Here is a 27536-nt window from a genome sequence, read left to right as displayed (position 1 = left end):
TATTCACGTTTTTTATTGTGTTAAATCTTGATCATATCCTAAATCCCTAATTGTGTAACAAGAGAGTTAAGAAACGGTGTCGTTGAGCAGAGACATTGACGCACGAATGAATATAATAGATTTTCCTTAATTCCTTTGCTTAAGGGAGTTTCCTCATTTTTCTTCTTCTCTGATATCAATCACAATTTCTCTCTCTTCTTCACTCTTCATTCTCATTTCTCTTCTGGTAAGCAATAATATCGTTTTCCATTGCAATTCTATTTCTGTTTAACCTTTTTGATTCATCAATTGATCGCTACCTTCGTAGCAAACCCTAATTTCGTAATTTGCCTTTTCTTTTTCTTTAATCTTTGCTCTCTGCTGCAGAATTATTGCCATGGCTAAGAGCTCATTCAAGATGGAACACCCACTTGGTTCGTTTTTCTCTCTTTTTTTTTAACCGTTTCTCTATGCTATAGTGCATTTTTAATTCGGAATTACAGTTGATGCTTGTGATTCTTGGATAATACTCGGAGGCATTTGAATTTTCATGCATCTGCTTTGTAATTTCGCATTTGGGGTTTAATTGGGGGTGTGAAATTTGTATTTTTGAGTCTCATTATGTGTTCTTCCAAGAAAGTTAAACTTTTTACTCATTTAGTATTTTCCTTTTTTTTTTCCTTATGTTTAGCCTTGCATGAAAAATGACCTATGTTATATCACTTAAATATGCACTTTTCTTGCCTTTGTTAGTTCAGACTTCAGATTTGTGTTTTTCTTTTGGTTTCTAGTATATGATATAATGTGATGATATGTTGCTTTATTTCCTATGAATTGGGTTTGTTGTTATTAGTGAATTCGTGCCTTTTTTTCCTCTTCACACTCACGGGAGATCTGTTTTTTTGTCTTGGTAAAGGAAAAAAACTCTATCAACTAAACATCATTAGTGAGTGTGTATAAACTTGCATTTGTTTTGCCCGTTTGGTGATTTAGGTCCACCATATGTTTTCTAATCTGTGGAAACATTTCATGCCAGAGAGGAGGCAGGCTGAAGCATCTCGAATAAGAGAGAAGTATCCTGACAGAATTCCAGTAAGATCTTATTTCTGCTGATTGCATATATCATTGTAATCTCATTTTTTTGCTGATTAATTTGGTTGATGTTTCGATGTAGGTAATTGTTGAAAGGGCTGAGAAGAGTGATGTTCCTGAAATTGACAAGAAAAAGTAGGTTTCTTCTGTTCTTTGGAAAGTGCAATTGTAAACATTGGCACAGTTTATTTATTCCGAGTATTAGTGTTATTGCTTTTTAAATGTCGGATAGCATTTGCTTTAAATTTTGCAAAGTACATACTATACACTTTTTGTTTGGGTATGGATTGAAGCTATATATACTTTCTATATTGAAGTGTTAAATCTACTACAATGGCCATTTGGCTTAGTGGTAGTCTTATACGTATTGTAAACTGTAAGAGGTTTGGATGATTCCTGACTCTCACTTGATATCATATCACACTCTAAAATTGAAGAAAAAAATGGCTGTGAAAAAATGTGATTTAAAACTTAGAAGAATGAGTAACCTGGTTGGAGCATTGGTTGTGCATGAGTATCAGTTTGTTTGATGTGGTCTATGTTTTGATATGCCTATGTTAACTGTAATATTAGATGGAGAACATTGACAATCATTTGAATGTTCAAGTGGATATATGCCATCTTCTTTCATCTTCTTTGTTTCCTCTTTATTTATGGTGTATATTATTGTTCTTTTTTGGATTAATGTAGGTATCTTGTACCCGCTGATTTGACTGTTGGTCAGTTTGTGTATGTGGTGCGGAAGAGAATCAAGCTGAGTCCTGAGAAGGCGATCTTCATTTTTGTTAAGAATATTTTACCACCAACTGGTAACAAAGAACAAACATAATTGTATGTGGAATATTATTGTTCTTATGGTTAATTTTGTGAAGTGAGCTGTGATTTTCTGTTTATGCAGCGGCAATGATGTCTGCAATTTATGAGGAAAACAAGGATGAAGATGGCTTTCTATATATGACTTACAGTGGAGAGAACACATTTGGGCTTGTGTTCTGAAATAATCCGTCGTGACAGGCAACCATCTGAATAGAACTTCCTAAAATTGACCAATGTTAAGAAGTCAGCTTAATTGTAAATTCTCTGGTTTGATGCTTTTTATGTAAAGTTTATTATGTCTACTGGAACTTATTTGAAAATTGTCGTGTTTCTATCAGTTCTAAATTGAATAAGTTTAAGGGTATGTTTGTTCTTTGTTCACATCGTTGATCCTTGACTTGTATCTCTCATTGGTGTCATACAATTATATTTTTACATATATTTAAAAAGGAGTAAATCTCATCCGTGATCAACTTTAACAAAATGGAAGAGAAAGAAAGACTAGAAATAAAAACTTCTTACCTTTTGTAGTTTTCAATCAATTAGAGTGTTAGAGAGTGCTACCAACACTTTTTTTACAATGGTGATAGCGGGCCTAGAACAAATGGTTTTGTATATTACTCGAAAGATTCTCATATTTAACCTAATTTCATGTCGTTTCTTATTTAATGAGTTATATGATTTTTAATATATTAATAATGAAGTGTTTGAGAGGGTGTTGATTTGACTAATGTAACTCACAAAATTATAACAGAGAAAATATTGTATGTGGTGGGAATGTAATTGAATTTTTTTACACTTATTTTGGTAGAATATGATAGGTTTATACCGTTATTTTTTTTTTTTATCTCCAAGAATCGAAGACAGTATTAAAAGATTTATAATAACTCATGCATCTTGTATGTAAGTTATGTTTAGTAAGTCATGTAAATCAGCATTTAAGTTTTTTTTTTTGTTAGCTGAAAAATTCGATAAACATGTTTTTTTAAGTGGTTTCTAGTAATTATTCATAGCTTTTAATATTTTTTAAGGGCTAGCTTTTAAGTTTTTATATTTTATTTCCCTTTTATTTTTAAAATATTTATTCAATTTTCTTATTATTTTTTTAAAATGTTATTTTATATTTTTTAACTAAACAATTAATTTCATCAAATATTTATAATTTAATAACTTAACTTAAAAGCTTCCATTATTTGATTACAATGAAATGTTTGTTAAACATAATGATTGTTTTCTTATTTTATCCTATTATTTGATCAAATAGTATGTTTGTTGCCTTTAATTTTAAAAATCATGTTAATTATAATTTTAACTAGTTACGTACATTAGGCTATATAACAACTAATATACCAAATTTTGTAATCCTCTGCTTGAATTCTTTCTTTTCCTATAAAATAATTAAGATGAGAGTCTGCCTTCTACGGTTAGAGCCAACACAACTTGATGAATGCACTTTTATGGTGACTTGTTTTTACACCAATGAAGGATTACTTATTCTTGAATTTTAGTAACTTAGGTAGCTATACATTTACATAATTTCTATATTCGGCAAATATTTTTTAAACGTGTTATTGTTATTGATCCAATTATTAATATTTTTTTTGTTATTATGATATTAGTGTAAAATTTCTATCATTTTTGTTGATGACTAATGCGTTTTGTGGTAGGATACATCTGCACAGAAAACAATACTTATGCAGACACTCTTGCCTCAGCGTATTCTACGTCTGGGTTTTCTAGGTGGAGCTCTATTCCGCTTTGTATGGCTTTAGATTTTAACAAGAACAATATGGATTACCAAACTATATATTTAAACCCAGGTTTGATAAAAAAAAAAAAAATAGAAGCTATTTATCGGAAACCTATTAGTCATTTTTAGTAAAATCTCTTTTTTTAATCTGTTTTTATCTACAAAGTTTGAATAGATCATAGTAAAACACTTTTTTAGTATTCAATTATAAATTTTTATGTATGGTAAGTTTGTTAATATCATCACAGCTATTGATTTTTCTGCTGTGTGTGCTTGACTGCTAGCCTATAACATTAAATCTCATGTGTGCTGCTTTGTTCAGCTAACATCTCGTTCTTTTCGAACTAATGTACATGGATTAAATATAGGGCAAATTTCCCCATATGGGGTAGTTTTAGAAACTATTTCCCCAGATGGGGTCGTTTCTAAAATAATTGCAGCATGGGGCAGTTTTTTACGTGCATGCAAGACCCAAACCGCCATTGGCAATGGCGATTTGGTGTCAGTGAGCAACCCGCCACACCCAGTGGCGATATGAGCCTAATTCGCTAGCTGTAATGGCGATTTGCAGAAGCCATTGGGAACCGCTAGTCAAACTGGCGAGTTCCAACAGCTGAGGGTGCACCAGTAGCCTGCCATGGCAGTGAAGGGCAGAGCGCGTCGCGTCAGTCAAGGCCAAATCGCCAATGGTAATGGCGATTTGCCTTGGCCATGGATCGCCAACATGGCTGGCGGGTTGCTCCTAAATATGCTTCTTCCATTATAAAAGCTCAGTCCGAGAGTGCACCAGCTACGCTTCCTTCGTGCCTTTGCTTCCATTGGTCCTTCCATTGCTTTGCTTCCATTGCTGTGCTATTTTCTTCATAAGTTTCTCAGTGCGTTATTGTTATTTTGGTAAGTGATTCTTAAGTTTATAACTTTAGTTGATAGGTAAATGTCAATATTATTTAAGTTAGGTTTTAAAAATAATATATTATTAGTTATGTTATATATATTTAGATATATGTTAGGTTAGTTATAGTTAAATTGATATATATTATTTTCTTTAATTATAGTGGTATATTATGATTTAAGTTAGGTTCTTATGATTTGCACGTTATATATATAGATATATGTTAGGTTAATTATGTTACAAATTTGAGTTGGTATATTATGATTTGTAGGTTAGTTGTATTGGATTTATTAATATGATTTTGTTAACATTTTTAAAATTTGTATGTTATTATTTGTGATAAAATGATTTTTAGGTTAATTTTAGTTATTATGTTATTATTATTTGGTTTAGATTTATTAGGTTTGTATGATATTATTTGTATTTTATATATGATATTTTTAGGTTTAGTTAGAATGTGAATATTATTTAATTGACTTACTTATAGTTTTTATTGAAATATATGATATTTTATTAATTATATATATATATATATATATACATTTTATTAATTATATATATATATATATATATATGTATATATATATATATATACACGTTCTTTAAATTATTTATTCCATGAAATTTTTTTGATTTAATACCATTTTTTTGTGTATAATATTTTTGATTTAATTTAAATTTTAATAATTAGAAAAAAAATATGGTCATTTAATTAAATTTATGTACGTATTTTAATATTTAATTTTGTTATGTATAGAGTATTTTACTTAGTAAATTAAGTTTTTTTGTGTAAAATTTATGTACGTGTAACAATTTTTAATTTTATTATGTATTTTAATTTGGTCATTTATTTAAATTTTTGTAGCTATTTAATTTTTAATTTTGTTATTTGTAGACTATTTTAGGTAGTATTTTAAGTTTATTTGTGTACAATTTATGTACGTGTTTAAATTTTTAATTTTGTTATGTATTTGAATTTGGTAATTTATTTAAATTTGTGTAGGTATGTAATTTTTAATTTTTGTATTTGTAGACTATTTTAGGTAGTATTTTATGTTTTTTTGTGTTAAATTTTTGTACGTGTTCCAAATCTATGTATTTTAATTTGGTCATTTATTTTAATTTGTGTAGCTATTAAATTTGTAATTTTGTTATATGTAGATTATTTTAGAACATTTATTTAAATTTGTGTAGCTATTAAATTTGTTAATTTTTTTAATGTAAAATTTTTGTTGTCAATTTTTTGTATTATATTTAACTTTACAGCATCAATGGCATCTTCATCATCATCTTCATCTAGTATACACATTAAGTCTGGTCCAATAGAAGGAGACGTCTTATGGCTGCAACCTAAACATGTTTCCGAACATGTTTGGAATGGAGAAGCAGACAGAAAACTACATATCAGACGAGCCGTACCCATGTATCAAGGACAAGAAGAAATACCAGAGGAAATTATTCCTCTGCTTCGCCAATCAGGATTCTATTGGATAATGAAAATGGGGTACCTGAAAATTAATTCTTCATTAATTACAGCCTTTATTGAAAGATGGAGGCCCGAGACACACACGTTTCACTTGAGATGCGGAGAGGCTACGATTACTCTTCAAGATGTGTCAGTGTTGTTAGGTCTTCATACTGAGGGGGCACCATTAATTGGTCAGACTAATCTTGATTGGGCTGAATTGTGTGAAGAATTATTGGGAGTCAGACCACAGGAAGGTGAACTTCAAGGTAGTGTGGTCAAATTAAGTTGGCTGGCTCACCATTTTTCAGAAATAAATATCCATGATGGTAACGTAGAACAATTACAAAGGTTTACCCGTGCATGGATCCTCAGATTTATAGGAGGAGTTCTATTTGTTGACAAAAGCAGCAGTAAAGTTTCCCTAAGGTACCTCCAATTTTTACGGGACTTTGAACAGTGCAGCGCGTATGCATGGGGACCTGCCGTGCTTGCTTATTTATACAGAGAGATGTGCAGCGCCACCGATTACAAAATAAAATCAATCGGAGGTATGTGCATCTTAATCCAATTGTGGGCATGGGAACGCTGCACGACTTTTTTTATTTAAATAAATATCATGACATATTTCTTCTCTTTTATACACACAAACAAGGGATATAAAATATAAAATTAATTTAATTAAAAAATTATTAACAATTATAATTTCAAATTGGTCTAAAAAATTACTTCAAAAATATCTTATAATATAATTTATTTGACAGAAATTTACGAACTTCATTCACAAATTTAACTCTCAAGAACCAAATTTTAAACCAATTAAAATTTTGATGACAAATTTCTTCTATTTTATACACACAAACAATCATATAAAATATAAAACTAATTTAATTAAAAATTTCATAAAATTTATACATTGAAACTGCTACAAAAAATTACTTAAAAATAAATAATACAAATTATTTTATGGGATATTACGAAATAAAAATATAAAACTAATTTAATTAAAGAGTTACTAAAAAGTATACCTTCTAACTGCTATAAAAATATAGGTTACAAAAATTATAACACAAATTATTAATTTCAAAATTATAAACCTAATTCAAATATTTAACTTCAACCAAACAAATTTAAAACAGAAATCCCTACACACTTACAAAACTCAAGGCTCTTTCTGTATTCAGAAAACTCTAAGTCACTGACCACACACAACTAGAGCTCAGCATACAATGAAAGAAGAAAGAAATTTCTAATTTGAAGCCGTGAGCAATGAAAGATTTATTTCTAATTTGGAGCTGAAAACGTGAGTTCAAGTTCAAAACGTGAGCACTGGTATTTATAGCCAACAAATCGCCATTGGTGATGGCTATTTCTTCTTGTGCAACCCGCCAATGGGAGTTGCAACTTGCAGGCAACTCGCCAATGGCAGTTGCAACTCCCTTTTCTGAAAAGCAAGCTCCTGCACCCCTGCAAAAGCGCCTGCACACCTCCTGTAGCCTGTACCATGGAACTCGCCAGTTTGACTGGCGGTTCCCAGCTGCTTCTGCGTATCGCCATTAGGACTGGCGACTTAGGCTCTGCACGGTCATATCGCCATTGGTTGTGGCGGGTTGCTCACTGACACCAGTTTGGGTCTTCCATGCACGTAAAAAACTGCCCCATGCTGCAATTATTTTAGAAACGACCCCATCTGGGGAAATAGTTTCTAAAACTACCCCAGATGGGGAAATTTGCCTAAATATAGTTCTATTTTCAATCTATTTAAATACGGTACATACACGTGAAATGTTACATTGCCACCACATACTTTTAGACGTCACAACTCTTTCGCATAATCCTTTTGCTTATGTTAATATACTTGTCTCATTTCATCAAAGAGTCACAAAGCCTGAAGTTTTGTCCCGAGAAACACTCAAACGTAAAATGATGCATGCAAAGGCGTTCTTGTTTCTACTCACTCAAATTTATTTCATTTTGGTTAAATTACTCATTTATTCTCTATAGTTTCATAATTTTTTATCTTTTTTATCTTTATAGTTTGAAAGTAATTTTTTTAGTCCCTATAATTTATATTTTAATTCTCTTTTAGTCTATGTAGTTTAATAGTGTTCTTTTAGTCGTATTTTAATTCTCTTTTAGTCCCTATAATTTAAAAATGATATTTTTAGTTCTTATAATTTGTATTTTAATTACCTTTTAGTCTTTATTAAAAAGAAAAATATAAAAATAATTAGCTACAACTTAATTGTAAATTATCAATTATTTTTTTCATTACAGATTATCTTACGATAAATTAGTTATGAATTATTTGTTAATATTTTTGTAGTTAATTGTAATTGATAATATTATTCATATTTTGATGAGAATGACTAAAATGAAATTAAAATATAAAGTATAAGGACTAAAAAGACCATTTTCAAACTATAGAAACTAAAAGAGAATTAAAATACAAATTATAAAGACTGAAAAAATCACTTTCAAAACTATATAAACTAAAGGACTAAAAAATTACTTTCAAATTATAAGGATAAAATGAAATTATAGGAATGAAATCAATAATTTAACCTTTCATTTTCTAATCCTCCTCTGCATCACAATTTGTGGTGGTTAATGCCTTGCATTAACATGATGCATTCAAAGGTGGAATTGATTTCTTGGATCCTCTGTTTATGTTATGAATTATCACTTCTTCACAAATATCCATTCTCGATCTGGGAGTCATGTATTTCCGTCGTGCTAGCTATAAATCAGTGTGGGAATTGGTAAAATTCAAACGTAACCATACAATATAATACTCATTTTATTTTTATCAACACTTTTTTAAAGATTAATTTTTTTATTGTATTATTTTCTTATACACCAAGTTTGATAATTTTTAGTTCTTTCATTAAATATTTAAAATTATTAATTAGTATTTTCTTTATGATAATTTTCTTTATCTTTTTTTAAGTTTTAGTTAATTATAATCTCAAATTTTATAAAATTTTCTATTGTTTTTTTTTGGTCTGGTATGCTCTCAATTTTTTTATATTGAACTTTGTTCTTTCTATACTAATATCTCAACTCATCTATATTTCTATCTATTTAAAGAATTCAATGTTCACTGATAATTAATATAAAATATTTTTACATTGTAATTAGATGATAATGTCTTACACCGCCGGTCTATGATTATTTTTCTTATTTAAATTACAATAATGTTTATTATTTTGATATTTGATATTTATTTAGTCTTATTTTCTTTTAAAAGTAATACATGCCATTATTAAATGTTCTTTAGTTATGGATATTTTTTGTTGTAAAAAAAGGTTTATTTTTTTCTTCTTAAAAAACAAAATAAAATTAAAGCCAAAAACTAACCCAACTCAAATTTCTTCTGATTGAGTTGAAATTGATTAAAATTTTAAACATAAAGTGATTAGATGATAAAATAAAAATGTTGGATAACTTTTCTCTTTAAAACTGATTGAATTCAATATACAAATACTTCCAACTAACTTTATCATATCATCGTTGTGTTTCTTCCGTTTGAGACTCTATAACGCGCCCATGCTTATTTTGCGTTTGGGTCTCTAATGTGTAAAATGCATGAATATTAGAAGCTATAACAAATTGGTTTTACTTGGATGAGGAAAATTAACGCGAAAACGTAGAAAGCAACACTATACTTTCTTTTTGGTACATATGAAGAAAGCAACACCATACTAAATACGCTTTGAGTTATTTTAAATTTTTTTAGGAACTTCTATTAAAACAAAGTTTTAAAAAAAAATTAAAATAACATATCTTTAAAACTGAAATATATCTTTATATTGAAATATAAAAATAAGTAAAAATCTAATATTTAAGCTGATTTGACATTGAGTTCGTTTAAGTGACACAAAAAACCAACCTATCCAACCCTATTTGCACCTTTTAGTTTCCGGTTGCTTCAAATGCAAATATATGTTTTCAAAAAAGTAAAATAATGTTATATTCATTTATCATAATTTAAATTTAAATATTTGTCAAAATTAATTTAATTACAGAATATAGATTTTACAATATAACATTTGTAAAAACATCATGCAGTCGGCACAAATGGTGTAAACTGTAAAATTTGTTCAGTGAGAGCAGTCACAGAAAGATAGGTGGAGGGTAAATTTATAACATGATTAACATCCAACATTTTTCTATAAGCAAATGAAAAATATATAAAAATAACAAGTTAATCTGGACTGTTGTACTAGAAAGAAAAACCAAAGCATAATTACTGTAATAATTTAAGAAACAAGCAAAACACTTTACTTTACTAGAGCATCATGTATTATTTACCAAAGCTATGGAAATGAAACTGTCCAAGAAGCAAGTGAGTGAGTGAGTTTCACTTGGAAGTCCTTTTCTGATACTGATTCTTGACCCATTTGAGGCCAGCAGAGGTTCCACTCTTCACCTTCTGGGCACCCACAACTGCTGCAGTTTTGGCCTTGTCCATTCCAGCTGATGCCACAGCCTTTGCATCTGCCATCTTCTTGCTGCTCCCACTCTTCTTCATCTTCATCTTCTCCTCCTCCTCATAGTGATCACTGCCAAACCCTCCACTTCCCCATTGGTCAGACCAACTTGGTCCCTTGCTCCCCATATCTCTAGCCTTCAAAAAATTTCAATTCATTATTGAGTGTAAATCGAGTGCATGTTTGGTTTCACGTTGAACCATTCAAGATTACAGTGAAATACCAGCTACCCTCATTTTAGGTAAATGTTTACATGTTTGGTGTCAGATTGAAGAATTTATTTTGAGTCTAGAATTGATTTTGAGTTAACTTGACTCTAGATAGTTTTTGCGTTGAATAAAAAAAAAATTATACTGAATTTTTCTGCTAACTTACTTCAAGAATAAAAACCTCTAAATATAAATCACTTCCCTTCGAAATCAATTCAAACCAGAATCAATTTTACAAAATTAAGAATCAATTTCACAAGCACTCACCCAAACACATACTGATTCTAATAAGCAATCAGAGTTCAGAGACTAGAGGCACAACATGATATAGTGGCGAATTGAAAAAGAAATTAAGAGACAAATATTAAAGGACAAAAATCGGGGGCAACAAAAAAATTGCATTTAATCTAATATAAGTCCCACGCGGTCAAATTAATGGCAAGTACACGCGTTAACGTCGATTGTGACAGATAATCAATACGATTACTCAAATGTAAAGAAAAAAAATAGGGGGTTATGAATTGGTGAGAAGATTCAAACAAAACCATATCAATTTTTCCTCTCAATGAGATCTCTGAACGAATTCAAAGCAAAGTTTGAAGAGCTTATCAACCAAAATTCACTCATTCGCCCAAAATAAACAATAGATTACAGATAGATCAAGTTATGAATCAAAATAATAAAAGACAACCCAGAATTGTTATTTGGTTACAAAGAATTGTTGAGGAATTTATGTGTGAATGAATTATAGGTCAAACAAGTTCCTGTTTTTTTTTCAATTTATTTCATGCATGTACACATCGAGATACATAGAGACCGTATAAAAGGACTAGCATCAGATTACGGAGGTAGAAATCAGTATCATATACCGAGAGAGAGAGAGAGAGTACCTTTGTAATTGGTTGGTGAGAAAGGAAGAAATGGCGATTTGAAGGCACAATATGGAACAGCGGTTGTGGGGTCGAATGTGAGGGGCAAGATAATGAATTACACGCTTTTGTATTTGGCTTTTACTTAGGTTTTTATTTTTCACTTTTACTGTGTTCAGTTCTGTTTCTTGTTCTATCTTAGTACAGGTGTGGTCTGCAGCCGAGCCAGTTGACTGTTTATTTTTATTTTATATTGTGCTTTCTTTAGTTTTTTAATTATGTGATATTATTCACTAGCTGGGAAGGTTAAATAAAGGAACTTTAAACTGTGATCAAATCATAAATTGTTGTATCCGATGAGTTATTGATTTGTATAATACCCCCTCAAGTCCTTAATAGTTAATAGGCTTTTCTAACAAGATTAGACAGATAAATAAAATTCGGTAAACTAGTCAGCTCTATTAGATATTTTTTTAAAAATATTATTAATATATCAATTTTACACTTGTTTATAATTATTAATTAGTGATGTGTGATGTGAAAATATTAAAATCCAATAACATTATGTATCATTATTAATAAATTATTTTATCTTGAAATATTTAATATTATATTTATTAAAAATAAGAAAGAGAACACTAATATTTTAAGAAAATTATCCCCAAATAAATATTAATTTATGTGGAAAAAATCTTAATTATCAGTAATTTTAAGACAAAGTACTTAAATTTAAGGCAATAAGTTAAGTTAAAATAATATCGTATAAATCAATCTATACATTCAATTCTAAAAAATAAAATGTCTATTTAACTCTAAAGAAAAAGGCTTAAATAAACCCAATAAAATGTAATGAGTTTTGGTTTGGGAAAAAAATTTATTTTTCATCCTTTGAAATTTAAAATCACTAATTTTTGTCATATGAAATGAGTGAATTTTAATTTTGGTATCAAGAAAAACATTTTTCTTTGATATTTATCCTTTCAAACCTAAAATTACTATTTTTGATCCTTAACATTTGTTTTAAAGTAGGTAAATCATTTTAGGAATTTGAAGACTTTTGTTTTTAAAAATGTGACATGCTAACATAGTTCTATAAACACTAATAAATGTACTTTGAGATAATTACTTAAATTTTATTAGCGTTTTTAATATTATGTTAGCATGTGACTCTTAAGAGCTAGGTTTTTAGACCCATGTAGATCCAATTAAATTTTCGTTACCCGCATGCTAACATAATGATTTTGAAAAAGTCACGAATTTTGGCTTAACTACATGGTAACAATGGGCATTTTCCTTTTGTTACATTAATAACATTTTACACTTTTAATTCATATTAAATATTTGTTACTCACATTTTTTTTTACTTTTAAGAACTAGGTTTTTAGACCATATAGATCCAATTATATCCGGATAAATGACTGAATTGTAATTAGTTTTTTGTTTTCTGAATTAATTGTGTGATTAGTTTTACTTATTATATAATATGAACATTTGTATATGAGGCATAATTAACTCATAAAATTTTAGAAAACAAAGTGTAATTTTAAATTATTTATTCAGATTTGTTCTGAACCAAGACTTGACCTCAGGAAGTGAGTAACCCATCTAGATCACAAAACAAGCCAATCTAATATCCAAACACGTGCTATGTCCCATATAATCTTGTATAGGCAAAATACATTTAATTGCATAACTAATAACGGATAAATCCCCTAAAAATTTAGGATCAATATTAATAACATTTTGATATAGACCTTTTTGTATGAGGAAGACTTTTATTTTTCTCTAACTGTGAGGTATGTCCCGTTTATTGTTGTATCATTTTAGGTTTAATATAATTTACATTTTCCCAAAAAATATTAATAACATCTATTGATAATGATAAGTTAACAAGGTTATATGTATCTTTTGAGTCAGTCATACTAAGATACACATTCATTCTATCTTTCATTCAACAAAAAATAAAAATAAAAGCATTCATTCTATCTTTCATTTCTTGACTCTAAACTCTATTGAGAAGAGTGCATGTTTTGACAATTCGGGTTTTGTATTATGGTCCCGTTTTTCTCCATATGGGTATTCTACGTTCAACTAGTGTTTTTCTAGTCATATGATTATCATTCTGGAAGCTATGACCAGTGTTTAATCCTGACAGATCTCTTGATGAATCTCCTGCTCCAAGCCAATCACCTATTGGCTCCAAGACCCTTGCTTCATCCCATGCCAGTGGTGTGGGATTTTCTTAAGGACATTCAACAACAACAAATGCACAATATCAAATACTCACAGTCAACTTTATATTGACATAAAATTTCACAGTTACAAATTTTCAATTATCTAAAACTTATTGTGTATGATTATTAAGATAAGAATGTATTATTCAATAATTCAATTTGTTGGATTTGTATTTTATAGAAAGTTATTACATTTACATTAAGATATAAGTGTTCAATATTTTAATTATTAAGAATGGTGACACTCCATCCAAAGAAAATGATATTCCCACCAAGTAAAATAGGTAAGCTTTACTCACCCCGGTCACATTGATCCCTAGAAATATTTCACATTCAATCCTTATAAACTGTTAGCACCGCTCTGAGTAATTCCTTTGTACTAAGCACTATATGCATTTAGAATCTTCTTGTTTCAGCAGGTAAAGTATCACAATATATTGTCTCCAGTTTATAATCTGACAACCTGTCAAATCAACAATAAGTTTTAGAGCCATTTCCCTAATCACCAATATGCCTGAATTAAGTCATTTCCCTAATCACCTATATGCCTGAATTAAGTCAATTACTAACTTCACGAACACAGTAATCCAAGGGGATGTTTCTTTCACAGACAATTTTTTTAGTTTAGGAAATACAGCAGAAAAAAAAATTTAATTCCGCATTTGTTAGAAGGTAATAAAACAAATAACTTCAGGTTTTTATTATTGGGTAAACAATAATCTCACCCTCAAATAATATTTAATTCCGGTGCAAAAGTTATAAAGTATTTATTTTCATCAGACATGAATCACTCTCAGTGATTAAAAATACACATATACCTTTTTTCCTATCCACTTCCTTCTTAATGTTTTCTTCATGTACGGTTTTTTGGATAAAATAATCATGGGACCGTGATGGATGTAGTGATGTTTTTGGGGAACTATTTTTTGGGGGATTTTGCTTGGGTTGTTAACTTGTTATTATATATATTCCTAAAGAAAAAAATGTAAAGCAAACACATTTTAATTATTCATGGGCATATAAAAAATATTCCCTACCATTTTAATAGTTTAACCAAATATATATATATATTTTATAGTATACCTGGAAATAATATTCCCGAAACTAAAAAAATTGTCCGTGAAACAAACACTCCCCAATGATTTATAGGAAACTTCCCATGTGAGTTAAGACTTCAGCAGTTCAAAATGGTTTTTTTTGTTTTATCCATAGAAATCGAAGATGATACTAAAGGATTTACAATACTCACACATCTTACTCAGCCATCCAAACTAGACCCCTTTGATTTAAGGATTAGAAAATGGAGTTTGCTGGAAAATAAACAACTATCAAGCCCTTGTATTCATTCTCGATCATTTTTTTCTGGGCTAATTACTCTAACCTCCCTGTAAATTAGTGCTTACTATTCTTATGAAAATGATACCTGGACACTCCGATACTAAATAGACACTTAAAGAGAGAGAAAAGAGAACCATAGATGTGGCATGTAAGATAATGAAACAAGAAAAAGAAATAAAGAGAAATTATGAGTATTTATACTGTTGGGGGTGGCCAAAAATACCAGAAACATAAAGCCAGTTCTCCTGTTTGAGAAAATACACTAGCAACCCTTATAGGCTAGTGCCAATCGTGGTAAACTGGTAATACTATAATATTGGTTTTGACAAGATGGTGTAAAAATGTGGTCACATGCTAATCATAGTTTGAATTCTTATATATTTCACTTCCACTTCCTGCTTTTAAGGAGAAAGTTGTTCACCTGTTAGGAACACTTTCCACTTTTCAGTTTGACACTCTTTCCTCCTACCATAATCTAAATACAGATCAATTTCCTCTCTCCACTTTTTACGTTTTCTTCATTTTCTCCTCTTTATGTTTTATGTGAAGGTCCCTTTGATTGGCTAGCTAACCAGAAAAAAAATGGTAGATGATAGATATTTGGCTTGATGTTTGTTCCTCAGCTCATTTCATTTTACAGACGAAAATGCCTACTGAATGACCACTTCATAAAATTAGCAGACAGCAAGAGAGTTAACACAATTATGTCAAACAGTTAAATTTTGGACATATATTGAACTCCATTTTTCTTGAGCACAGCATCACATACATAGAAACAAAAAGAAAACGCACATCAATTCCAGAAGATTAAAAAATTAACCAAGGATTTTGCTCTGTATTCATAATGCTTTATTAAAGCATTGTTTAGTCAATGACATCTATAGAGGCGGAGAATTCATATCAAATAGTAACACCTATATTTGTGCACAAACATAAATTCCAAAGAAAATGCAGAGAGAAGATATTAAAATTCATAATCAAAGCTAGTATTTGTAAGTCGTAAGTTAATATTCTAGGATCACAAATCCAATCCGGATCAGATCAATGAATTGGTAACAAAGGGATGCCTCTCACATAACATCCTTGGAGGAAGAAACTTACCTCAATCATTTAAAATGATCTTGCCTCCTCTACAGAATACCCCTGCCTAAGACACTGGTGCAACAGCATTGCAGATGAGAATCATGAAATACTTTTTGAAGCCCACTACTAACTAGAATTCACAATAATTACAACAAGTCTTTGATAAAATCAAGGTTTAGGGTATCACGAACAATAAGGAATAACCCCAGAATTATAACAAGCATAATTCCAGAAGACATGATCGTTTGCTCCACTTCCAAAGGTAGCTTTCTCCCACCCCTGGCAGCCTCAATTAGGATCAATGCCAATGTGCCTCCATCTAAAGCAGGCAAAGGCAGAAGGTTTATAACCGCAAGGTTAATGTTGAGTATCGCGGCAAACTGGAAGAGACCATCGATATTTGACCGTGCCACTTCAGCACCAACAGCAATAATGGCTACAGGACCTGAAACCTTACTAGCTGACTGGGAGAAGTTCAAAAAAGTCTGCTTTAACCCATCTAAAACATTAGAGGCCAGACCCCAAAACTCTTGCCCAGTAAACTCCACAGCCTGCACCAAATTTTTTGGCCTAACCTTAGCTATCTTCACATTAGGGGCTAGCTGAACTCCAATTTTCCCAGTTCCATCAAAATTCTCATCTGGGGTGACCCTTATATCAAAATTCTGCTCCCCCCTTTTAATCTTGAGCAAAACATATCTCTTGGGGTTCCTCTTGATAACATCAACAACTTCAGAAACCGCACTTGGACCTGGTTTTGAAAACTCACTTCCATTGACCTCAAGGATCACATCCCCAGGAACCAACCCATCTCTTGAAGCAGCAGAAAAGGCTCTAACATCCGGCACAACCACCCCAGGAAAGACCTCTTGCTCAGGCAAACCAACAGACAGGACTTGTGCAAAGATAATAGCAAATGCAAAAATTATGTTAGCAACAACACCAGCTGAAACCACAATCACCCTATCCAATATTGGTCTATTCTTAAGCAGGTTTTCATCATCAACAGGAATATCACTCTCTGGATCATTATCAGGGAACCCCACAAAGCCACCAAGGGGAAAAGCCCTGATGGAATATTCAACATTTTTGGCATTAAACTTTGCTAAAATTGGACCAAACCCTACAGCAAACTTACTCACATGGATTCCTTGGAGAGAAGCAGCAAGGAAGTGGCCACTCTCATGTACAACAATGATGGCTGTCAACACTGCAGCAGCCTCAAGCACAGACTGAGGCCCCTCAAAGTTCCCATAATCAAACCCAGCAATAGACCAAGTCCTGAAATCCAACACGTTCCTGCTGTTACCATGCAAAAATTGCTTCTTGCAAGTGAAGTTCACACTTGGGGAGGCAAAAGAAGGGGAAAGGAGCGGTTTTGGGAAGTGGGTTTTGAGCCTCAACCATGGTTCTGAAATGGGTGACTTTGAATTTGCCAATCTGATTATGGAACTTGAATGTAAAGGTGGAGAGGGAGAGAGATTTACGACCATGGCTTCTGAGAAGGGTGGACAACATAGAAAGTGGATATGGATAATTCGTTTTGTTATTTAATTTAACTTTTTTCTTGTTTTGGACCTGTGGAGGAGAAGTGAGGGACATGTCTTCCTCTTATTTTCCACAAGTTGTTGTGTCTGTCATTCTTCTGAATTTTGAAAATCTTTTTTGTATTTATATTTTCTGTTAGGCCCAAAGAAGAAAAAAGTTATGCACTTCTTTTGGGTATGGTTAATTGCACTACCTATTTTTGTTAATTACACCACCCTGATTTGTTTTTTTTTGAGTAAATTACAAGAAGTTCCTTGAGGTGTCCTTATTACACGCTATATCTGTCTGCTTTTGAATCCTATAGAAAACTTCCTAATTTTTGGGTTTTCATTACGCATACCCTCTCTCAGGAGTAAACGGTTACATTGATTCTCCCTCTAAGGTGTACAAATTGTTACATCAATCCCCCCTTAGGTGGGCTCAAAGTAATGTGAAAAAATAGAGGTATGGGTATAATAAGAGCATACTTCAAGGGAAATTCTGTGTAATTTACTTTATTTTTTTTATGAAAAATCCTTTATAGAAGCTTCTTTTCATACTCCTATTTCCTTTTAATTGTTAGATTTTTGAAGAAAAAAATGTTTCTATTTAACTATCATTTTTTAAAATTCAAGATAGCATTAATTACTCTTTTATCAATTATATTCTTATTTTTCACCTAATCTTTAATGAAGTTAGGCTTATGCATTCAATATGAAGTAGAAATGAAGAAAAAAAAAACTGAAAAATTCACAACTATTTTATTTGAATTAAAACAAATTTATTACATCTTTTGATTTTTACCTATAATTTGAATAACAAATAAAAAATAATATGTAAGTAAAAAAATTAATTTTTTTTATTAAAATAATATTATACATCAAATCCGGTAGCATGGTGTCCAAGACTTTGGTCCTTTTTCCATTCTTTACAATTTCCTTGATACTATCCTTCTCCAGAACATGCCCAATAACATCTGGAACCAATAAATATAATATTAATTAATATTAACAAACCAAAAGAAAAAATGCAACTAAATAAAATCAAAGTTAAGGATTATGTAAATGCTAACCAATTAATACATCTTCTGTGGTTGATGAAAGAATGTTAGAAAATGACATGAAATCAAACTGAAATTTTGGAATTACTTCATCCTCAATTTAGAGCATATTGTGTTTCCTATAAAATTTAGTTTGAATCTGGGACGAGTTGTTTTGTATTTGACACAATATTGAGCAACTAATATATTTTGAATGATATAAGCTTCTCCTTCTTCTAGAATCCCTTAATACTTTGGTATCAATCCTTTGTTAAGTATGGATGCATGAATTTTATCTGACTATAAGTAAGAAAACAATTGAAGCAATAAGAGTATTGACATAAAACACATGTTACACAATTTTTGGATAGAATTATAATAGTAGTTTTAGTAACCTTTTCATCTAGCAATATCATCTAAAGACTCTTAATGACTTTCGAATTTTCAAACTCTGGTAAAGACCATAATCTAATAACACAGACCTTCAACTTCCAATTAGTTCTCCGAGCCACTATGTTAGAAAGGAACGTAAAAGCCATAGTTTAAACAAATTACTCAACTCGTTTACACTTTGGTTGTATGATTTAGTTCTATTGTTTGGGGGTATGGGTCTATATATAGTAAAATTAGAGTATACATTACATAGTTGAGTGCATAAACACTTCATTAAACAATGCATATTTAATGCATGTAAACACGCGTGTTTAGACTGAGTTTGGGAAAGGTTGAGTCTAACCCCAATGCATATTAACTCATTCATGCATCCGTACTTAACAAAGAATTGTGATAATCGTGTTATTTTTGAAAATTTAACATGTATTATAAATTGGATATATCAAGTAAAGCTGCCAGCTGACCCTTCGTTCACAACAAAAGACAATCATGAATAATAAATAAAAACAAGTGGTAAACCGTTTTTCATTCTATTTGATTTGTTCTGACCATTAACTCTCCATTTTATCACATACAAATATTAAGATTTTAAATGTAATATATCATTTTTATATTAAGTATCTATAATGGAAAACTTTAATTAATACTTTTAGTTATCAAATTGAATACCAAAATAAAAACATTAATTAATAATTTTTAATCAAATTTGACCGTGTGTTTATTATAATAATTTGAAGAAATATATTTTAATCAAGTTTAAATATTACAAATAAAAATATGTGTAAAATTTTACAATTTTAAATATAATATAACATTTTTATATTAAGGATTTATGATGAAAAATATAAATATTTTTAACAAATAAAATGTAGGTAAACCAAAATAAAAACCTTAATTAAGTTGACTGTTAGTTTACCTTTGGAAAAAGTAATGATCATATTCACGTCTTCCAAAAACTGATTAGATATTTTTTCTATTAGATAGTTAAAAGGTGATAAACTCTATAAAACATTAACTAAACACTATAAGGCATTAGGCGCATTATTATTTACGTGTTTCAAAAAGCTTAATAAATAGCCATACTTGCATTTGACGTGTCCTTTTATACTAGAATCACTCAAATGTTGGTGCATGCGACAATTTGTTTGATTACGTGAGCATGTGATTTTGAACGGGAGTTGAGGTAAGATAAGCGGGAAGTTTTACATGCAACTCAATAGGCTTATATGGGCATCTTTTGGATGCAGTCCAAAAGATCTTTTATTATTTTATTTATTAAAAAAAGATTTTTTATTTATTTTTTAAGAGTGCTTGGTTATTAAATTTTTTTTAACTTTTACAAAAATAAAAACTATCAGCTTAGATTTTCAGCTTCTCAAATCTTCTTTTCGGGAATCTCTTCCCTAAATAATACTTGGACAATAATGTTTTCAAAAAATTTCAAAATGACAAAGCATGCCCTCCTCATTTTCTAAACCCTAAAAATTTCTCTTACTTGTTCCTCATAACGTGTTGTGCTGTGCCTTCCTCGGAATTTTTCTCTCATGCTTTCGATCATCCTTCGTCATCTCTTCTTCTTCCTTTGTTAGCATCACTGGTTAACTAATTTTTCATTAATTTCTTTTTCTTCTCAATATTGTTATGGATTAGGGTTATGCATTTGTTTGTTTCATTAAGCTTGTGAAATGTCTCTCAATCAAGTTCCTGTGAAAAGAAAGAAAGTAGAATAGTGTGATAAAAATATTGAGATTATGTTGAAAGTGTGCATAGAAGAGGTGAATGCTGGAAATAAACCTCACAACCACTTCACTAAGCTTGATTGGGCAAATATTGCAGAAAAGTTCAATAAGGCAACAAATTTGAGATATGAGTATAAACAATTCAGAAATAGGTGGGATTCTTTGAAAAAGAAATGACAATTATGGGCTAAGCTTATTGGGAAGGACACAGGTCTTGGCTGGGATGGGGAGAAGAAAACCATTGCAGTTAGTGATGAATGGTGGGAAGCCAAAATTCAGGTATGTATTATTCAATGAAAATAGAGTTTTTGTGCATGCCACTCTTTTGTTCTTTTGTTTTTTTGTGTGATTCTTGACTTTGGGGCCAAAATTGCAGTTGCAGACTATTTTTTAGAAGCTTGCATTTGAAATTTTAGTTGATAATTAGGTTGGTTACTACTTTGTTACATGTTGCAATTGAGGTAATTTACATGTTGCAATTGGTCCTCAACCATAGCACCAATGGAAATGAATTTGAGTTAGTTTAGATGCAGAGAAATGAATCTATTGCTAACTTGTGATCCTTAGCTGTTTGAGTTAGGTTAGATGCAGAGAAATGAATTTGAGTTAGTTTAGATGCAGAAAAAAAATGAAATGCACCATGCTGGCAATTTGAGGGGTTGTTTGCCAGAACAAGGATATACAATTGATGTGTGATTTTATTGTGTTAATTGATGTTTTTTAGCTCTCTCTAGAGATGTGTTGTATTGTAGTCTGGTATATTCTTGCTCATTTTTAAAAATTGGGACTCAATGAAGGTTAGCTTAGGCTTGAGGTGCATCAACTAAATGTTTGGGGTTTGATTATTGCTTGTGATCCTTAGTTGTTAGTAGCAACAAAAGCCCTATTTAAGGCTTGTGAGGAGCACAACAAATAAATCAGAGGATAATGGTTCCTTTCGCAATGTTGATGTAGTGGTCATACAAAAATAACTCCTTATTTTTTTTTCTTAAGAAAGTTGTATTTTAGGCTGACTGCATTGTGCTCTTTTTAGATGCTTTCCATTATATTTGGAAATTCTTTGGTATGTTCTGCAAGAAAATTGGGGAGTTTTTGTCAACTTTAACTGTGTCCTTCATTAGCTTTTGAATCACCTCCTTCATTGGTATCTCACCTTCCCCATGTTTGGCAACATGTTCTTTGAAACTGAATTTTAGGCGCAGAGCCTGCAAAAGGGGTAAAACTAAAATTATAATTGCTTTGGTAAAGAAAATTTCAAAACATAACATACACAAGAATTAATTAATATTTCTAGTTGCCTTTGCAGAATGTACAAAGCTGATATAATAGCATTGATATTTTGTTGTGATCGACAAACTGTAATTATAGTGCCACGATTAAAATTTTAAACTAGCTAGTAAACAAATCTACCAAGGTATTTTTTTTCTGTCCAGATGTATAAAAAATGAAACATGAAAAAAAAATTATTCTTTTAGAAAATGATAATTTTTTTCTTCTCCCTACAACTCTCTCCGGTCTCCTCTCGTTTACTTTCTCTGTGGTTTGAAGCAAAGATTTAAATGAAATATGTTAGCAATACACTCTCTTTAATATACTCTTTTAAACACACTAAATATTATTGAGTAAAATTTATTAAAAATCATAATTTTTTTCTATATCCTGACTTTGTAGTTTATATCCAAAAATTATATAGAATTAATGTTTGGGTGATTAATAATATAGAATTTAAACAAAAATATATAGTGTGTAGGATAGACTGAAGGAATAAGTTAGGCAATTCTTTAGGTTGTATTCGAGAATTTTCAAATTGGGGTGACTTAGGGGAATGACCATACGTAGGCCATAGGCAGATAATGTTTGCTTTTAGGATTTTTTTAGTTAACACTTGAAATGGAAGTTGGAAACCCCATGCCATTGCCCGTACCTGAATTGACAAACTATAACATAGTTTATTCTATTGTGTGACAACATGGTTTAGACATAAAATTCAAGAGAAGGTCTATTAATTATTTTGTACTGAATGTTTCTTGTGTTGTGTTTTCCTGCTGTGGTTTTAAGTTTTAAATAATGCTCTTGCTTAAGATATTCTCAATCATTAAGTAAAATAATCAATGTGAAACCAAAGTTGACACTTGAGTACTTGAGTTACTACTTACTACTATCCATTATATTTGGCAATTCTTTGGTATGTTTTGCAAGAAAATTGTAGTTAAATTTTCATGAGCTTTTTGTAACTAGAATCCATCATATTTTCAACATGAGATTGCTGATACTTCTCTTCACCTGCATCTTGCAAGTCTGAACTTTTAACCAAAATAATTTATTCTCATTCTTAACATTCATAAATTAAAATATATGCTGGTACGAAAGTGATTTTAAAACCTATGCATACTGCCCAAAATCCACTGAATTTGAGTAGGCATTCTTATATATTGAAAATCTCAACCTATGTGATTTTTTCATTTTATGTTAAAAAATTATAAAATACATTAACTAAAATCGCACATATTGTGGGGTTTTCCCCACATAATGTGACAGCTTTGATATTATGTGTGTCTGGGGGAGGCTTTTATACGTGATCCTGCATGACCAGAGGAAGTGGTGTGGTGTTTGTTGGCTGGAAGTGGAATTTATATGAGGTGTGATTGGCTGGTGTGGGTGGTAGATTAAGTTGCAGTGGGTATATTTTGATTTGCTTCAATGGCACTGATGGCCTTGGAAGTGAGCGTATGGTAGGACCCGTTCTATAAATATTCTTGGAGCAGGGGAAGCAACTTTTATGATGTTTTGTTATTATTTCTAGATAATTATTGCAGAAAGAATTTCGGTAATTATTGTTGGTCATTGTCTCGTTAGGAGATATTGCTGCCATAATCACTTGGGTAGTAAAGATGTTATTGGTTTGTGGCAGCTTTAATGTGTATGGTAGTTGGTAGGCACGTAGCTTTTATGGCATGGCTTTTTGTAAATATGGGATTTTGAGTTATAATATTTGAAAGCAATACATGTGCCTTATTGTTAGACAATGACATTATATTGAGAATTGTCAAGTTGTTGTTAGGAGGACTTATATTATTCCACAGGTTAACATATGCAAAAATTCATATTGGATTAGGTTTTTCTTAATTTAAATTATATAGGAATGTCAACCTTACCAAGAATTGTACCCATCAAGTAAAAATGCATGCTCACCCTAGTAGCTGACGAGAATCTATGATGCAGGACTAAATATAACATGAGTAATATTTGAAGGCACTTCTATATATTATAATGAGATTGATTTTTATCTCTTAACTCCTATGCCAAATATATATTATAATTCTTATTTTTTATTTTACAGGAGGATCCTGAAATAGCAAAGTTTAGAGAGCAAGACCTCGAATTCTCACTTGAGATGGAATTCCTTTTTAAGGGTATTATTGCTTCTGGTTTTGTAGCATATGCACCATCTGAAGATTCAAGACAATATGAAGGATTCAACACAAGAACAGAAAAGACAAATGATAATATTGATGATAACATTGACATAGAAGTGAATGAGCCTGAGATAGACACGACAACTCAGAACACGTCTTCGACAAAGGAAAATGGACAGAGGAAGAGAGGAAGAGAGGGTGACAAAAGAATTGGGATGCTGCCAAGCTTTCCTCACAATTAGATCGTATTATTCAAACATTTGAATCTAGTGTATCTGCTCAAGACCAACTAGCATTACTGCATGTGTAGCAAAGTTGAAAGATCTACCAGGACTTGAGCGTGGGAGTGAACTATTTTACAAAGCCACTAAACTTATGAAAAAAAGGGCAAACATGATCACCTTTGTTGCTTTAGAAGAGCCTGAGCTACAACTTGGATGGATCAAGTCTAACACTTAAGCACAAGTTCCTTAGTTTCTCCTCTATCTGATATCATTGACACTTGCTAGTTTTGCTTGGTTATGAACCTTGGTTGTGCTATGGATCTTAGTTTTTAATTTTAGTTATGTCATGGATCTTTGATTTTAATTTTGGTTATGTTATGGATATTGGTTATGGTTTGGCTCTTGATTTTTATTTTCAGTTGTGTTATGAATTTTTTTTCCTTCTACAGGATGTCTTCATCATTATCATCAAATGACTCTTCATCTGGCGATGACGATCACATTACGAAGAACAAAGTGTTGATGTTTGTTGTAGTTAATGTTACCCATTACTTCATGAATTATGTTAATCCATGTAGAGATTCAAGCATAACAGGCCATCGTTGGGTATCTGAAATTCTAAATGGTCATCCAATATGTTGTTATCAAATGTTTAGAATGAAGAAACTTGTCTTTCTTGAATTATGTGATATCTTGGAAACCAAGTACAACTTAAAAAAAAACTCGAAATGTTAACATTTATGAGCAAGTTGGCTTGTTTTTATACATGTTGAGTCAACCAGGTCCTGTTCATAATTGTGAGGAAAGATTTCAACATTCAGGTGAAACAATATCTAGACATTTTCATAATGTCTTAGAAGTTGTGTGTATGTTTGCCAAGGATATAACTAAGCCTGTTGATCCATCATTTAGGGATACTCCTGATGAGATTCTAAAAGATGTCAGATATCGCCCTTACTTTAGGGATTGTATTGATGCAATAGATGGTACTCATATACGAGTTTGCATTCCCTCTCATCTACAAGGAGTCTATATTGGTCGAAAAGGCTACACTACCACTAATGTCATGGTTGTTTGTGACTTTAGCATGTGTTTCACTTTTGTTTGGGCAGGTTGGGAAGGTTCTGCACATGATACTAAGATATTTATGGAGGCTTTACATAAGCCTGCATTACATTTTCCACATCCTCCTCAAGGTACTTAAAATTTATATATTATAAATATATGTATCATTATAATTTTGTGTTCTAATATGCTCTATTATTTTATTCTTTAGGTAAATATTATCTTGTTGATTCTGGTTACCCTACTTTTATGGGTTTTCTAGGGCCGTACAAGAAAACTAGGTATCATATCTCGCAATTTAGAATTGGGCCTAAAATCAAGGGAAGAGTTGAAGTTTTTAATTATTATCATTCCAGTCTTCGAAGTACAATTGAACATGCATTTGGTTTATGTAAAGCAAGATGAAAGATATTGGGTAATATGCCACCTTTTGCTTTGAAGACACAAAACCAAATCATTGTTGCTTGCATGGCTATACATAATTTCATTCAAAGAAATGACAAGAGTGATGGAGAATTTGATTCACTAGATGAAGATAACGAATATATAGATAGTGATGAAGATGAAAGTGAAGTTCGTCCTAGTACTACAACATGGGAGGAACCGGATGCTCAAAGTACTCTACAAATGGAACAATTTAGAAAATCTTTGAAGAATATGTTTCCAACACGTATTTAATTTCTTTATTTTTTAATAATACAAGGTTGTATGTTTATGATATGGGTACATTTGAACAATTTTATATTGGAAGACATTATTGATCATATTATTACTAGGTTAATGACATTTTATATTTTGTTATAAATTATAATTACATAGATAATAATTAAATTATAAACTAGAATGTAAGTGATAACATTACTAAAACAATAATGTATTAATTACATTTTAAATATGAAAATTAATTATGTAGAAAGACGTATAATTATATTTTTATGAGATCATTTATTTTATTTTTATAAAAATAAATATTTTTTAATCAAAATTTCTAGAAAATATATAACAATATTTTAAATATAATGATAAAGTTAAAATATTTTTATAAATGAAATAGAAGAAAAATGTAATTTTTATTATTTTTAATAATATTCAATTATTTAATGAATTTAATAATTATATAATAATGTTTAAGTATTTAATTATTAGTTTTAATAATATCAAAACATATAATATCCTTTTTGGTAATTTTAATTATGTAAAATACTTTCTACGATTTCATCCAAACACCATATTATTTTAAATAAGCACTTAAGAGTTTATCATCCAAACATCAAATTAATTTAGGTAAAAATAACTTTTTAGATAAGAACTTCTTGAATAAATTCTTTACCTATACGATCTTTTATAATAGTGTATCCAAAAAGGTCTTATATAGAAAGATAAATCTTTTTTTTTAGAGAGAGAAAGAGTAAATAAATCCCTTGATTATAGCTTTTTCGATATATTAATTAAACTTAACGATGGGAATAAACAAATTCGTTGATTATAAGTTTATAACTATTTCAACAAATCAATAAAATCTGGTAGGTGGTTGTCTAACACGCACAACTTAAAACTAAATATGCACTGATCGAATCAACCATTTTCATGAGCAAATCATTCACAATAATTTGCAATACACAAGGAGATTAGTGTATAACTTTGGGGACAATATAAAACACATAAAAAGAAAAACAAAATCTCAAATGAGATAAGATGTGATTTTTTTTTCCCGCAGAATTGAAGATCTTATTTTTTTATTTCAATTTCTCTTATTACAAGCAAATTTCACTCTATGGAGGCATGAATTTTTTGCATCTTATTTTTTAACCATGAAAGCTATAACTTTATTTTAGTATCATTCTATATCAAACAATTTCACTAGGTGGACTACAATTGCAACCACAACAACCATGGATGCAATCCTTTACGCA

General features: G+C 30.5%; 3 protein-coding genes across 5 annotated transcripts; 1 reads left to right on the top strand and 2 right to left on the bottom strand.

Annotated features, from left to right (window-relative positions):
• Positions 1–52: 52 nt before the first annotated feature.
• LOC114378466 (autophagy-related protein 8c) lies at positions 53–2275 on the top strand. Of its 3 annotated transcripts, none has more exons than XM_028337060.1 (6): positions 53–226; positions 367–413; positions 1016–1071; positions 1154–1206; positions 1762–1880; positions 1970–2275. In XM_028337060.1, the coding sequence occupies exons 2-6, from the start codon at positions 377–379 to the stop codon at positions 2065–2067; spliced, it is 363 nt and encodes a 120-aa protein (XP_028192861.1). In that variant the 5' UTR covers positions 53–226; positions 367–376; the 3' UTR covers positions 2068–2275. The 3 variants fall into 3 exon arrangements, with proteins under 3 accessions (XP_028192861.1, XP_028192862.1, XP_028192863.1); XM_028337061.1 differs by having other exon boundaries at positions 165–226; positions 364–413; XM_028337062.1 differs by lacking the exon at positions 53–226 and having other exon boundaries at positions 374–413; positions 973–1071.
• A 7835-nt stretch (positions 2276–10110) lies between these two features.
• LOC114378353 lies at positions 10111–11756 on the bottom strand. Its single transcript, XM_028336932.1, has 2 exons — positions 11587–11756; positions 10111–10624 (listed from the first exon to the last, which is right to left on the bottom strand). The coding sequence occupies exon 2, from the start codon at positions 10613–10615 to the stop codon at positions 10358–10360; it is 258 nt and encodes an 85-aa protein (XP_028192733.1). The 5' UTR covers positions 10616–10624; positions 11587–11756; the 3' UTR covers positions 10111–10357.
• Positions 11757–13437: 1681 nt separating this feature from the next.
• Positions 13438–17835, bottom strand: LOC114380161 (membrane metalloprotease ARASP, chloroplastic-like). The gene is made up of 3 exons (XM_028339108.1): positions 16239–17835; positions 14099–14262; positions 13438–13806 (listed from the first exon to the last, which is right to left on the bottom strand). The coding sequence occupies exon 1, from the start codon at positions 17711–17713 to the stop codon at positions 16367–16369; it is 1347 nt and encodes a 448-aa protein (XP_028194909.1). The 5' UTR covers positions 17714–17835; the 3' UTR covers positions 13438–13806; positions 14099–14262; positions 16239–16366.
• Positions 17836–27536: the final 9701 nt, after the last annotated feature.

Source organism: Glycine soja, chromosome 12 (assembly GCF_004193775.1).
Source record: "Glycine soja cultivar W05 chromosome 12, ASM419377v2, whole genome shotgun sequence".
In the NCBI taxonomy this organism is placed as follows: domain Eukaryota; kingdom Viridiplantae; phylum Streptophyta; class Magnoliopsida; order Fabales; family Fabaceae; genus Glycine; species Glycine soja.
Note: the sequence above shows the minus strand (reverse complement) of the source record. Positions and strands in the feature narration are given on the sequence as shown.

Coding starts and splice junctions, on each gene's coding strand:
- LOC114378466 (XM_028337060.1), top strand. CDS start 377: ATGGCTAAGAGCTCATTCAAGATGGAACACCCACTTG. Junction 1,207..1,761: donor CCTGAAATTGACAAGAAAAA/GTAGGTTTCTTC, acceptor GGATTAATGTAG/GTATCTTGTACCCGCTGATT. Junction 1,881..1,969: donor GAATATTTTACCACCAACTG/GTAACAAAGAAC, acceptor CTGTTTATGCAG/CGGCAATGATGTCTGCAATT.
- LOC114378353 (XM_028336932.1), bottom strand. CDS start 10,615: ATGGGGAGCAAGGGACCAAGTTGGTCTGACCAATGGGGAAGTGGAGGG.
- LOC114380161 (XM_028339108.1), bottom strand. CDS start 17,713: ATGGTCGTAAATCTCTCTCCCTCTCCACCTTTACATTCAAGTTCCATA.